Raw genomic sequence first — 13,945 nt, forward strand, 5'->3', positions numbered from 1 at the left:
CTTCATTTGATTGGTGATTGGTTTGAAGATTTTAAATCAGCACACCTCCAGGGTCCAAAAGTTGCTGGTCCATGCTGGGAGACCGCACCCCAAGAATCTCCCCTGGGTTCCACTCATGTGGCAGAGGAGCCAATCTTTAGACCTCTCAGTCACCCATGGACTCCATGTTTCCTGGTCTCTCAGGTGCAGTCTCCAAATTCAATCACTCCTGCTCCCACCTCTTTGAATTCCTGGCTGGGTGCATCTCTCCCAGTTGGCCCGTCCTTTGAGCTACTGGACTCAAGGGATAGAGGTAGAGTTGGGTGGGTTTCCATGACCCATATTACCCTATGTAAGCCCCTCTCCATGTGTAATTTTCTCCTGGTCACTTAGGCACTCTCTATGTCATGCAGTGTGGGCCCATATTTTGGTCTCAGCTCAGGTTTGCCAGAAATTGGTTCCCCCAGCTGCTGGCCCCCATGCTACAGCTGCAAAATGGCTCTTTCCTCTGTTATCTGTGACAGCCCAGAGAGATGCAGCTTCTTTCCTGTGTAAGGGTAGTGGCTCAGCACGGCTTTCAGCTTAGTCAGGCAATATCTTTGATCTCTGTTCTCTCCATATCAGACATGCCATAGGCCTCCTAAAAATGTGGGTTCCTTTAATTCCCTTATCCCCTGCACTTTGCTCATGAGGGGATTGCTCTGGTGAGTGCTGAAGCAGTGGTGGCAGCAGAGGTGCTGGGAATTTCTTCCTTATTTTATTATATCCAATCTCTTGACTCCCTAAATCTGTTTTGAATGTCCAGTATTAATTTCCAGTGAAGTCCTTTTTTCCCCCCACCTTGCTGAGAAGTTACCTGTCTGCTTTCTTGGTTTCACACCATGCAGCAGGCAGGAAAACAACCTCCTCAATTCTGCCACCTTGAACATTCTATGTCTAGGTTCTATCACCTGTTTATTTGATACACCAATAACCAATCATCACAATTACCAAAACATTATAGTAAGTCCTCTAATTTTGTCTTTTTTTTTTTTCCTAAATTTTCTTGGCTATTTAAGATCGTTTAATTTCCACATGCTTTTAGAAATAGCTGGTCAATTCCTCCTCAGCAAATAAAACTTGCACATATTTCTATTGGAATTAAATTGAATCCAAAGATCAATTGGGTAGAATTGATGTTACAATAAAATACTAAGTTCTCCTGAACCATGAAAACAGTAAATCTTGCCATTGATTTTAGTTGTCTTTAATTCCTGGAAGGAATGTTTTAGGCTTTCCATTTTACAGGTCCTACACATATTTTTTTAAACATATCACTAAGTATTTAATTTTTTAAATGTTGTTATACATAGTATTTTTAACTTCACTTTTAAATTGTTTATGATTGGCAGATGAAATTACAACTCACTGTGTTTTATAGTTTGGATGTGAAGTGTCCACCAAAAGCTCAAGTGTGAGACATGCAAAAAGATTTGGAGGTGAAGTGAGTGAGTTACAATCTTAACCTAATCAGTGAATTAATCCCTGATGGGATTAACTGATTGGTAACTGGAGGCAGGCTGGGTGTGGCTGGAGGAAGTGGTTCATTGGGGGTATGGCTATGGGGTATATATTTTGTATCTGGAGAGTGGAAATGCTCTTTGCTTCCTGATGATGGAAGCTGCTTCTCCCTACGACACTCTTTAGCCTCACCTCGAGCTCCAAGGAATAGAGCCAGCTGCCTATGGACTAAGACCTCTGAAACCATGAGCCCTCCAATAAACTTTTCCTCCTCTACAGATGTTCTGGTCAGGTCCTTTAGTCATAGCAGTGAAAAAGCTGACTAAAACAGAAATTGGTACTGAGAAGTGGGGTTGTTACTGTAACTTACCTGACTATGTGGTTTAGAAGCTTCTTGAGTTTTTTAGATTTGGAGGGAGGAATTTTTAGTTACTTAGGAATACAAGCTGGAAATGCTTTAAATTATTGTAAGTAGAGCTTAATGGCCAATTCTGGTGGGACCAGAATGCCAATAGGACTCTGGACAGTGAAGACAGGGCTCAAAAGAATTTAGAGGAAAAGGAGGACATTATTGGTAATTGGACTAGAGGCCATTCTTATTATGTTCCGGCTGAGAAGTTGTCTGCATTTTGCCTGGGTCCTGAGACTTTCTGTGAGGCTTATTTTAAAAGCGATGGACTTCTTAATCTGGTAGAAGAAATTTTTGGAGCATAGCATTCAGACGGTGGCATGGATATTGCTGGCAGCTTTTAGCCAAGTTTATTGTGATATTCAGGAGCAGAAAGCAGAGTAGAAATACTTGAAAACGTTGAACTTGAAAGGCAGGAGTAAAAGTAGGGCTAGGGAAGTTACAATTGTTAAAGACATTACTGCCACTAAAGAAATGCTAAAGACTTTGCCTAGAGACAATAAGAATCTCAGGAGCTGGCAAGACAACACCCATCTCAAGCTCAAGGGAATAAAATTCTCTTGAGAAGAGACCAGTGGGAAATCCTTCTTATACATGCGGTTCTAGGAAGTTTTTCAATGTGCTTGGCCACCTAGGTACTCAGAGGCTGGAGGCTTAGCTACTGCTTGAGATGGCAGTAGACCTTGGTGTCAACCATGTGGTGCTGGTTCTGCAGGAATGCAAGATGCTGGAGTGAGGGGTTCATGGAGGCTTCCTCCAAGATTTCAAAGGTAAGCCTTAGAAGTCAGACAAAGTGCAGCAGGGTCAGAGTCCCTGTGGGCACTCCCTGAGAAGGTAAGGTGTGGAGATTTGAGGAGGAGGCCAAAGCTGCAGTGGGGACCCTCAAGATTAAGAAATGCCAGTAATGTGGGACATCATCCTAGGAAAGTTGCAGGAATTGAGCAGAGAAAAGCCAACAGAAAGGCCACTTGGGCTGCCACCAACAAGGACACAGGGGTGTGGCTACACAAGCCCTTTGGACAGAACATCACCATACCATGTGCCCCAGATGCCAGACGTGAAGCTACGAGACTTGTTTGCCCAGCTGGATTTCAGTCTTGCTTTGGTCCTATCCCTTCTTTCTATGCCCCTATTTTTCTAAATGGAAATGTTTACTCCGTGCCATTATGTATTGGATACTTGTAAATTGCTTTTAATTTTACAGGAGTTCACAATGCGAGGTTGTCTTGAGCCTCAGAGAAGACTTTGGACTTGATCTTTGAGCAATCTAGGAACTGTTGAGACTATGGGGACTCTTGGGAATGGACTAAATGTATTTTGCATTGTGAGATGGTTGTAGCCTTTTGGGGGCCAGGGACAGAATGTTATGGTTTGGATGTGAAGAACATCCAAAAGTTCATGTGTGAGACTATGCAAGGTTTGGAGGAGAAATGATTAGATTAGGCTTAACCCAATCAGTTAATTAACCTGATGTGATTAACTGAGTGGTAAGTAGAGGCAGGTGGGGTGTGGCTGGAGGAAGTGGTTCATTGGGGGCAAGGCTGTGGGGTATATATTTTGTACTGGGAGAGTGGAATCTCTTTCTTGCTGCTTTCTGATTATATGAGCTGCTTCCCTCTGCCACACTCTTCCTCCATGATGTTCAGCCTCACCTCGAGCCCTGTGGAATGGAGTCAGCCTTCTTTGGACTAAGAGCTCTAAAACCATGAGCCCTCAAATAAACTTGTCCTCCTCTACAGTTGTTCTGGTCAAGTCCTTTAGTCACAGCAGCTAAAAAGCTGACTAAAACACTGTGTACATCCCATATCCCAAAATCTTACTAAATTCACTTTAATTTTAATAGCTTTATTGTAATTCCTTAGTTTGCTACGTTTACTTCTTTATAATCCTGTTGTCTATGAATAAAGATAGTTTCATTTCTATCATTCCAATTTTTCTTCTTCTCTGTCTCACACGCACACAATTTCTTACCTTATTACATTAGGCACCATCTCTAGTAGTGTTGAATAGAAGTGGTCAGAATAGATATCTTTGCTTTCTTCCTGATCTTTGTGGAGATGTGTTTGGTCTTTCACCATTAAGTGTGATATGAGCTGTAGATTTCTTAAAAATGCCCTTTACAGACTAAGTTTCCTTCTATTTCTACTTTACTGATAAGTTTCTTGTTTTGTTTTAAATATGTATGGGTGTCACACGTTGTGAAAGCCTTTTTCTCTTTTGAGATGATCACTGCTTTAAAAAAATATTTTGTTATTATGACGAATTATATGTGCTTTTATCTTTTTAAGGAAATTTTCGTTGTTTTATTGTATCCTGAGGTATTGAGACATCTGAAGAAATCAATATCTGGGCGGTGAGGCAGCTGCTTTCTTCTTTATGTCTTTGGGTTACTAGAGCAACTTGTCAGTAGATTACCAAAAAAAAAAAAAAAGATTTTGCATAACTTAAGTCTTTCAAGGCATGCGCTGGCACAACACAAACTTCTCCTGTCAGATGCTACTAGTCTAGTGTCCAAACATCATGCACAACACCTTGGTGGCAGCAGTGCCCTGTGCCCACTCCCACTGTGGCCCTGCTCATGTGTGTAGGCGATCTGTAGCACCTGGAGGAATGGGATGGTATTGGGAAGAAGAGGGAGGAGGAAACGGCATGAGCGCCTGGCCAGGAGGAGGTCAGTTGTGCAGGGCAAGCCTGAACATGTCATTGGTGCAAACCCAGCGTCGTCGATGTTCTTTACTGGGGACGTCTGGGGGAGCCTCATGACAGGGTCCCCCATCAGCCTTTAGCTGGCCCACAACCACGCTGAAGACGCAGCTAGCTGGCGTGGGCTGATGGTCCTGAGCTGTGATGCTGTGCTGGATTTCCTGGAACAGAAGACTGGACAACCTCTCCACAAGGCAGCTTTGCCCTGGAACTGCTGTCCTTCCCACGTAAGGCAGGATGCGTCAGTATAAATAGTGCCTCGTTGGGTTGTCATTATCAAATAACTGGCAGTAATGTTGAATGAAGCTGGATTCAGTCTGCTCCCAAATTGGCTCGTCTCTCATTCTGGAGCGTCACTGAGACCCGAGGCGCTGGCATGATGGTAGCAGCGGCGGTGGCAGCCCAGCACAGTCTGCCTTATTTTCTCAATTTAGGTTTCACTTGTTCTTTTTCTTTTTTTCACATTGCTGGGGTTGAACCCAAGCTAGGCAAGTGCTCTACAACTGAACTAAACCCCAGGCCCTTCTCCAGCTTTTTAAGGAGAAAGTTTAAAGTCATTGATTTAAACCTTTCTTTTTCCCTAACATTTAAAGCTATAAACTTCTCTTTAGTCACCACATTAGCTGCATCCCACGTTTCAATATATTTTAATTACCATTAAGTTAAAAAATATTTTCTAATTTCTCCTGTGATTTCTTAGATAGGGTTATTAGGAAAAGACTTGTTAGGTTCTAAATATTCAGAAAATTTCCCTATGATTTTTTTTCAATAATTTTTAATTTTACAGTGGTCAGAGAACACATTCTGTATGACTTCAATACTTTTAAGGGTTTATTGAAAAACTACTTTGTGGTCCTACAGATGGTCTGTTGTGGGTGAACATTCCGTGTGGCCTTGAAATTGGTGTGCATCCAGCTGTTGCTGCCGCTCATTTTCTAAATCTTTTATTTATTTATTTTTTTAGTTATCAATAGAACTTTATTTTATTTATTCATTTATATGCGGTGCTGAGGATTGAACCCAGGGCCTCACACATGCCAGGCAAGTTCTCTACCCCTGAGCCACAACCCCAACCCGTTTTCTAAATCTTAGCTGACTTTTCTGCATGTATTTTCTTAGTTACTCAGAGAGCAACAATCAAATCTCCAAACATACTCGTGAATTTGTGTGCTTCTCCCTCCAGTTTTGTCAGTTTTTGTTTCTTTAAAGCTGTTACTACATATATAAAATTTTGACTGATAGATCTTCCTGCTGAGTACATCTTTTGAATCATTATCCCTGTTAACACACGCCCTAAAGTTTGTTTTGCTTGATATTAGCACAGCCACTTGTGCTTCTTATGAAAAACATGGAGTTGACTTTTGATTTATTATTCAGGTTGACAATCTGGGTCTTTTTTCTGGAATTTGTAGGTCACTCATATGCAGTTATTCACATGGCTAGGCTCAGTCTACTATCCTGCTACTTGTCTTTTTCCCATCTGTTCTCTGTTCTTTTTCCCCCTCTTTTCCTGTACTCTTTTTAGATTGCTCCTCCCCCATTTCATTTCTGCTTGATGTATTGTATTATTAGCTAGACCTCAATATTTTTGGGTGGTTACTCAAGTAACTTCCAACCTATCTTCAAATAATACTATACTTTTTCATATAGAATGCAACAAACTTACAATGTACACCCACTTTCCTCACTCAACTTTGTGGTATTTTTTTCACATATTTCATTCCCACATGTTATATAATCATCCAAATGAGCTATTATTTATGCTTTAAATAAAAAATTACAACCTATAGCTATCATCACATTCAAATGGAAAACAAGACAAGGATGCCCACTTTTGCCACTTCTATTCAACATAATATTGGAAGTTCTAGTCAGAGGAGTTAGGCATGAAAAAGAAAGAAAAGGCATACACAAATGTAAAGAGAGGGGCTGGGGTTGTGACTCAGAGGTAGAGCACTTGCCTAGCCTGTGTGAGGCACTGGGTTTGATCCTCAGCACCACATATAAATAAATAAAATAAAGGTCCATTAACAACTAAAAAAATTTTTTTTTAAAAAATGGAAAGAGAGAAGTAAAAGTATCTCTACTTAAAGATGACAAATATGTGGAGAACCCTAAAGATTCCACAAAAATATTTATTAGAGCTAATAAATGTACCCAGCAAATATGCAGGATACAAAATCAGCATACCAAAATAAGTTGCACTTTCATATGCTATGCTCATGAAGAACAATCTGAAAAGTCAATTATTCCATTTATAGTAAAATTAAAAATAATAAAATATATAGGAATAAATTTAACCAAGGAGGTAAAAGACTTGTACACTAAAATCTATAAAACACTGCTGAAAGAAATTCAAGAAAACAAATAGATGAAAAGATATCCTGTGTCCATGGATTAGAAGACAATATTGTTAAAGTGGCAGTACCACCCAAAATGATCCACTGGGTCAATCAAATCCCTGTTACACCCCCCCAAGTGGTATTTTTTACAGACATAGGGAAAAAATTCTAAAATTTATATGAAATCTCAAAGAATCCAGACTAACCCAGAACCACCTTGGCTATATTTTGGAGCACTAACTCAATTCCTGATTTCAAAACTTACTATAATGATACGGCAATCAAAATACTGTCATAAACACAGATATATCAGCCAATGGGACAGAATAGAAAGCCCAGATTACACCTTCGAATATACAGTGAACTGATTTTTAATAAGAGTGCTTGGAGCATTTAACAGGGGAAGACAGTCTTTAAATGGTGTTAAGAAAACTGGTTATCTACTTGTCAAAGAATGGAAGTGAAAACTTAGCTCATGGCACACACAAACATTAACTCAAATAACTCAAAGCTCTTTTAAACTTAAGAGTTAAAACTATAGAAAAAGAAAACACAGGGGACAAGAGTTATGGCATTAGATTTGGCAATGATTTTTTTTTATATGACACCAAAAGCACCGTACATCAGAAGAAAAATAATTAATAAACTAGAACTTGTCAAAATTCAAAAGTTTTGAAAATTAAAGGCCACTATCAAGAGAGTCAAAATTCAGCACACAGAATGGGAAAAAATATTTGCAAATCATATATAAGGGATTGAAATCAACCCAACTGAGCCTCTAAGCTCTAACTTTCAATTGAAAAAGGTGGGATAGAGGAACAAGTTAAATATTAATATGACTAAACAAGCAGACAAATATAGAACATGAGGCTTTCTAAAAGATAAACAGTCTGGTAGGGTAAGATTTTAAAAAACGGAAAAGACAACAAAGGGCAACATGTAACCCTTGACTGGATCCTGGATTGTGGTTCAGGCTGGGGGGAAGAGAGCTTTGAAAGGCATTCTTAAAATAACTGGGAAAACATGAGGCTGTGTTTCAAGTGTGAGAATAGTATTGTGGTTATGCAGGAAAATGTACGTATGTTAAAAGATGCATATTGAAATAGTTAAGGATAAAGTGCTGATACTTGAAACTTAACTTTTAAATGGTCTGCCAGAGAGAGAGAGAGAGAATGTCAACCTTGTCAAATGTCAGTAGAAGGTATATGGGTAACCACAATACTCTTCCTTCCTCTTTTCTGTAGATGTGAAAAATTTCAAAATAAAAAGTTTGGAATAACAAAACTATGAGCCACTAAATCATACCAAAAAAAAATTTTAAAAAAGCCATGGATATCTGAGACTCCTATGGAACTGTTGTGAAACTGTTTAGACAGTTCTGTACAGCTCCTTGTTCTTAGCCACAACGTAAATGGTGTCCCCTGAAGTCACATAATGACATCACAAAGGCACGGTGGTATCTCACGTTGAGATAGAATTAGAAACAGAATCTTTATGCAGAATTGAAGGGGGAAAATGATAATATATACTACATATATTACACACACACACACACACACACATATATACATACTATATATATGTATATACATACACATATATTTGCTTTTATAGAATTAATAAAATCACTACTATGTAATTGCTACTATCATTTTTAGAGTATGTAGAAGGCATGATGCTTTGGCTGAAAGTCAAACAGAAGCTGGGTGTGGTGGCACATGCCTGCCATTCCAGTAACTCAGGAGGCTGATGCAGGAGGATGGCAAGCTCAAAGCCAGCCTCAGCAACTGAGAAAGGTTGTAGGTAACTTAGTGAAACCCTGTCTCAAAATAAAAAATAAAGAGGTTTGTGGATATGGCTCAGTGGTTGAGCTCCCTTAGGTTCAATTCACAGTACTGGAGGGGTGGGGGGGAACAAGCCAAGCAGAGCCTCAAAAGTGAACCAAGGGTTGGGGATATAGCTCAGTTGGTTGAGTGCTTGCCTCGCATGCACAAGGTCCTGGGTTTGATCCCCAGCACCATGAAAAAAAAGTGAACCAAAATGTGCACACACCTGGGTTGATGGCTGGAGGGGGTGGAGGTGGGAGAGGCCGGCCTTCTTTAATGGCAAGTGTGCACTGCTTTGCTGATCGAATTGCATTAATGAAGTCTTCATGCTGCTGTCTCCAGTTAGATTTCCTTACAGGCTGAGGCTGTAAGAAAACCAGCAAATACTACTGTAGGCTATATACCCCTCCATTACAATTTTTAAGAGTTGGGATCTGAATTTACAGAACTGAGACTGAAATTTGGAGAGAGGAGAATTTGCTTTTCAAAAGCTCTACTTAAAGAGATTTGGAAACTACAGTCATAAAGTCTATAAGTCAAAATAACTGTAAGGAAAAACAAAAATAAAAATCTGGAGCTGGGGAATGTAACTCAGTAGAAGAATGCTTGCTTAGCATGCGTGAGGCCTTGGGTGCCATTCCTAGTGCTACAAAAAATAAATAATAATAACAATAATCAGAAAAACACGCTATACAACTTTAAAGGAAGATAAATGCAGGATTAAACGTGACTTTCTTAATTGCTAGATTTAAAACCACTGTAATGAAAGCATAAACAAGTTTTTTTTTGACACATCTGGAAAATGTCTGAAATATATTTGGAAATCTAAGTGAGCAAGATTATAAAGAGAAGAATAAAGGCAAGTTATACCTAAATGACATACAATGCCTTATTCAAGCAAAAATGAAGCCATAAAACTGAGGAATGGGTTTAAATGTACTTACTGTAATAAAGAACAGTCAGAAGACACTGCTCGTACCTTGGACTGAGGAGTCTTCCTCACTGTGAGAATGTCAGTGCCCTGTAATCTTTGCTTCAAGGAATTGAAAGGTTTACGCTTTTTGTTGAAGAGTTTTCTACATATTGGTCCATGTCTTTCCTAGACAAGGAAGGGAAGGGATTGGAATTTTGAGAATACACGTTACGAAGTTCTTGATGCCTAGCCCCACCGTAGAGACCCGTTTGCTCCTTCAGAACCTACATCATCCTTAACTCTCAGACCATAGCAGAGCAAATCTATCTGGTTCTCTTCAACCATATTACACATAACTAGATTTTGTGTTTGGACAAAGACAATAAAAGGCTCTTCACAAGCTCCTTGGATCTTGATTATCTCCCAAAGGTCCAGGCCTTACCGGCTTGGTCCTCAGAGTGGTTCTACCGGGAAGTCATGGAGCCTAGGGATTAAAGGCGTAGGAGGTCTGTAGGTCATTTGGGGCACATCCTTGAAGTGGACTGTGGGACCCAGTCCTTTCCTCCTTGCTCTCTTTTGCTTCCTAGCTATGAGGTGAGTGGTTTTGCTACAACACATGCTTCCATTGCCATGATGTGCTACTTTGCCACAAGGTCAAAACAACAGGGTCAACTGATTGTGGTCTGGAACCCCCAAAACCGTGAGCCAAAATAAACCTTGTCTCTCTATAAATTGATGATCTCACATTGTGTTAGAGTGATGGAAGGCTAACACAAGAGCTAAAGACACTTCAAGTTAAACACTTTCATATGTTTAACTTTAAAACATGGGCATTGTGTTCTTGCTCCAAGAGTAATCCTTTAAGTACTCACCATTGCTGGCACAAGGACTGGAGAACACACACATAGAGCTCTGCCTAGGTACCACCTTCATAGAGTCAGTTATTGTGCCTCTATGGATTACATCAGCTTCTTCACCCTCTTCCTTGGTGAATATGTACCACATAACAGCTATCGTTTACAAAGTTGCTTTGTCCAGACTCAACAAAATGCAGACTATAAAAAATCATTGTATCTGGTTAAGAATAAGCTCTCTGATGTTAAACTGAAGGAGAAAGAATCTGATCACTTGATCAAATGCTCCCTGTAGCCTAGAGATAGGCTTAGGGAGTGAAATGCAGAACAACCAAAACATACTTGACATTCAGTGATCCCTCTCCAAATGAACCTCCTAGTCTCACTACCCTCAGGAGGTGGAACTCCAAGCTGGCAAAGGCAAGGGCAGTGAGTTACAGGGCCGCAGCAGGCCTTATGAGCTCCCTCCCCGCTCTGCTTTCAAGGAGCTAAAACCATGGCTAACTAGAAGAGCAGATATTTTATTTTTAAAATTTACAAGTAAAACCTTCCACCTCATTTTATAGCCTCCCAATGTAGTTTCTAGTTCCAATCCTTTACATTCCATAAAAGTGTCCTTCATCTGAAATGTCCTGACCAATGATTGCATTATCATCTTAGATTTTTTAAAAAATATTCTTTCTGGGGACTTTCTTTATAATATTTGGGGTCTACCATCTGCTTTACCCCCTAATTTTTGAAATAAACTTTTATTCAACTTGATAGCCATCAACCAGGGAACTTGATGCACAACTCAGATCTGGTTAACAATGAGAATTTGGATCAGGCCTTAAATCTGTGCATTATTTTGTTTAAATGGTATAAAACCCCTGAAATTGGAGGGTTCTGTATACGTGGCAAAGCAGAAAACAGGAAGGCTAAAGGACTTGTCAGAATTAGTGACAAATTTGCGGCTAAGAGCCAAGTTTCCAGATGCCTGAAATTCAATGCTCATTCCTCTAGTCTAGCTAATTTCCCTGGTGTTTTGGCCTTGAAATTTGAATTTTTGATGCTTAAAGAAAAGGCGGAAGAGCCAAAACCTCTCAAGGGATCATCAGCTGTGCCAAGACCCTTCCATCTGGCCCGGTTTTAGGGGGACCATGGTAAATAGGGTGGCTTTTCACGTGGCAGCATCAGCCTGCCTCGGTGTCCCCCAGGCCTGGCGGCCACAGGTTATACACTTCTCTCTCCTTGCTTCCCCTCCACATCTGTCTTTAATCTTGGCACCACCACCTCCGCACTGAGTTGACAGTTCATTTAACTCCAATGAAACACATCTACAAAATGTCTTCATGTTTACCAGAACATCTGCTGCAAAGCGTCTTCCACAGACTTCACAGGGAAACAACTCCTGATTGCCATCTGCATAAGATTCAAGAGCACATTATGTTAGTTTCATGGAATGGCCTGGCCGAGAAGAAATGACTGATGGGAAGTGGCCTCAATGGCCTGATGCACTCAGGACCGTCCCTCTCCACCACTCCTTCCTCGTCTTGGAAAGATCCTTCGTAATCTCACCTGTTTTCCTTTCTTAATATAAATTTCTCGCTTTACTAAACAAGTAAATTCCATAACCTTTGGGCAACCAGAGTCTAATTATTTAGCGTTTCAAATATTCTTAAATAGATATGCTTTAGATGCAAGTACTCAGAATAAAGTTATAAATGATCCAACAACATCATCTTCGGGATTCCTTACTAGGCTGAAGGCCTAGGTGCCTATGATAGCCCCAGTGCCTCAAAAAACCCATAGTGAGGTGCTCAGTAAGTCCTGGTTGAATATATAAGCCAAACAAGAACTGAATTTCTACCATAGGGCCACTCCTTCATTCAATAAATTAAATATGTGTTATATGCAGCTCTGTGGAAATGAGGGAAATCACATGTGGGTTCAACATTGAAAACTAGGAGATGGGCTGAGGGCAGTGGTGCATGCCTGTAATCCTAGCAGCTCGAGAGGCTGAGGCAGGAGGATCGAGAGTTCAAAGTCAGCCTCAGCAATGGTGAGGTGCTAAGCAACTCTGAGACCCTGTCTCTAAATAAAATACATAATAGGGCTGGAGATGTGGCTCAGTGGTTAAGTGCCCCCGGGTTCAATCCCCAGTACCAAAAAAAAAAAAAAAAAAAAAAAAAGGAAGACAACTTATTTTTTTAAAAGTGGTTAGAAAAGTATCGAGAGAAAAGCAAAATGCTGGACTTCTAAAGGCTCCTATGTGACCGACTTCATTTCAGTTTCTCTGGAATATGTAAAGATTTTAAAAAGGAGTTTGAGGTCTGAGCATGGAAATTTGATATTAGAACCATATTCTAGGCTTTACAAATAAGGAGAACAACCAGAGACTCAACTGGAAGAGTCACCTGATAAGGTGAGGAGGGAGAGGTGGTGAGAAGGGAGTTTGATTTAAAAGATGAAAGTGAAGGCCCAAAATGGAAAGGGAAGTGGACATGGGCGACACAGTGTCAAGGAATCTATGCCATGACTAGACTGGGGTCGGGGACTGTGGCAGAGAGAGAAGCGAGCTCGAGGACCACGCTAGGCTTACAGGCAGAAGGCCTGAGAAGACATGGGGCTGCAGATGGAAGCAGGGAGCTGAAGGGAGGCCATCTTAGGGAGGACAATGACCTCAGCCTTGGAAGCACTGAGTTGAGATCTGGTCGTTCAGCCAGCAGGAGAGAAAGGAGGGAGGTCAGGGTCAGACACACAGATGCAGGCTTTGAGGAATGAAGTCAAGGCAGAAACTGCCAGGGAAGGAGTCATGGAAAGAGAAGTGCAGAGGGGATCCGCAGGGAAACTCACATTTACGGGCCAAGAAAATGATGATGATAAGCCAGGAGAAGCAGGAGAGAACAGGGTCATGGAAACCGGGGGAAGACAATTTGAGAAAGGAAGGTCTGGTTAACAGGAAGCAGATGGTAGCCTGCTACAGACATTGTTGATTTAAACGATTTTTTCTCACGTCTGTTAATTGGTATTGTATTTTCAACTCAGGTCATCCATCTCAGCACACAAAAACACCTCTCCCACCTCTCTCCCCCCACTCTTCTTTTGGCCTCTGGACTCTAAAACTGGGTCTTACATTTTATTTTCAGCAAAGTTACCCCAAACCTCCACATACTTGTTAATAAAATGTAAAAAGCTGTTTTTTCTAAAATACTTGTTAAGGATAACTTTTTTATGAATGACTAACATTTATATGGTGTTTTCCTTTTCCCCAAACACCTTTTTTGTTTCTCTCCTCTGCCTTCCCAGCACTTCTGAGAGACAGGGTTGGTACTATTTTAACAGAAAATAGAGGCTCAAGATTAGGTGATGTCTTGAAGACCTCGGGTAACACTGTGACCTGAACCAGAGTCTCCATCAACAAGCATTAAGACTATATG

General features: G+C 40.6%; 1 protein-coding gene and 1 pseudogene across 2 annotated transcripts in view; both read right to left on the bottom strand.

The window, feature by feature from the left end:
• The window catches only part of ZC2HC1B (zinc finger C2HC-type containing 1B), a 49,485-nt gene that overhangs the window by 27,806 nt on the left and 7,734 nt on the right, over window positions 1–13,945 (bottom strand). The window contains exons 2-4 of the mRNA XM_079146899.1: window positions 11,866–11,927; window positions 9,739–9,858; window positions 8,986–9,124 (exon numbers count right to left, since the gene is read on the bottom strand). Coding sequence (XP_079003025.1) covers window positions 8,986–9,124; window positions 9,739–9,858; window positions 11,866–11,927 — 321 coding nt within the window. The remainder of the gene's footprint in view (window positions 1–8,985; window positions 9,125–9,738; window positions 9,859–11,865; window positions 11,928–13,945) is intronic.
• LOC306665907 (nuclear transport factor 2-like) lies at window positions 4,358–5,164 on the bottom strand (annotated as a pseudogene). The gene has a single exon. The product of its transcript is annotated as a nuclear transport factor 2-like (transcript).

The sequence above is a fragment of the Sciurus vulgaris genome, assembly GCF_902686455.1.
Source record: "Sciurus vulgaris genome assembly, chromosome: 7".
Lineage (NCBI taxonomy): Eukaryota > Metazoa > Chordata > Mammalia > Rodentia > Sciuridae > Sciurus > Sciurus vulgaris.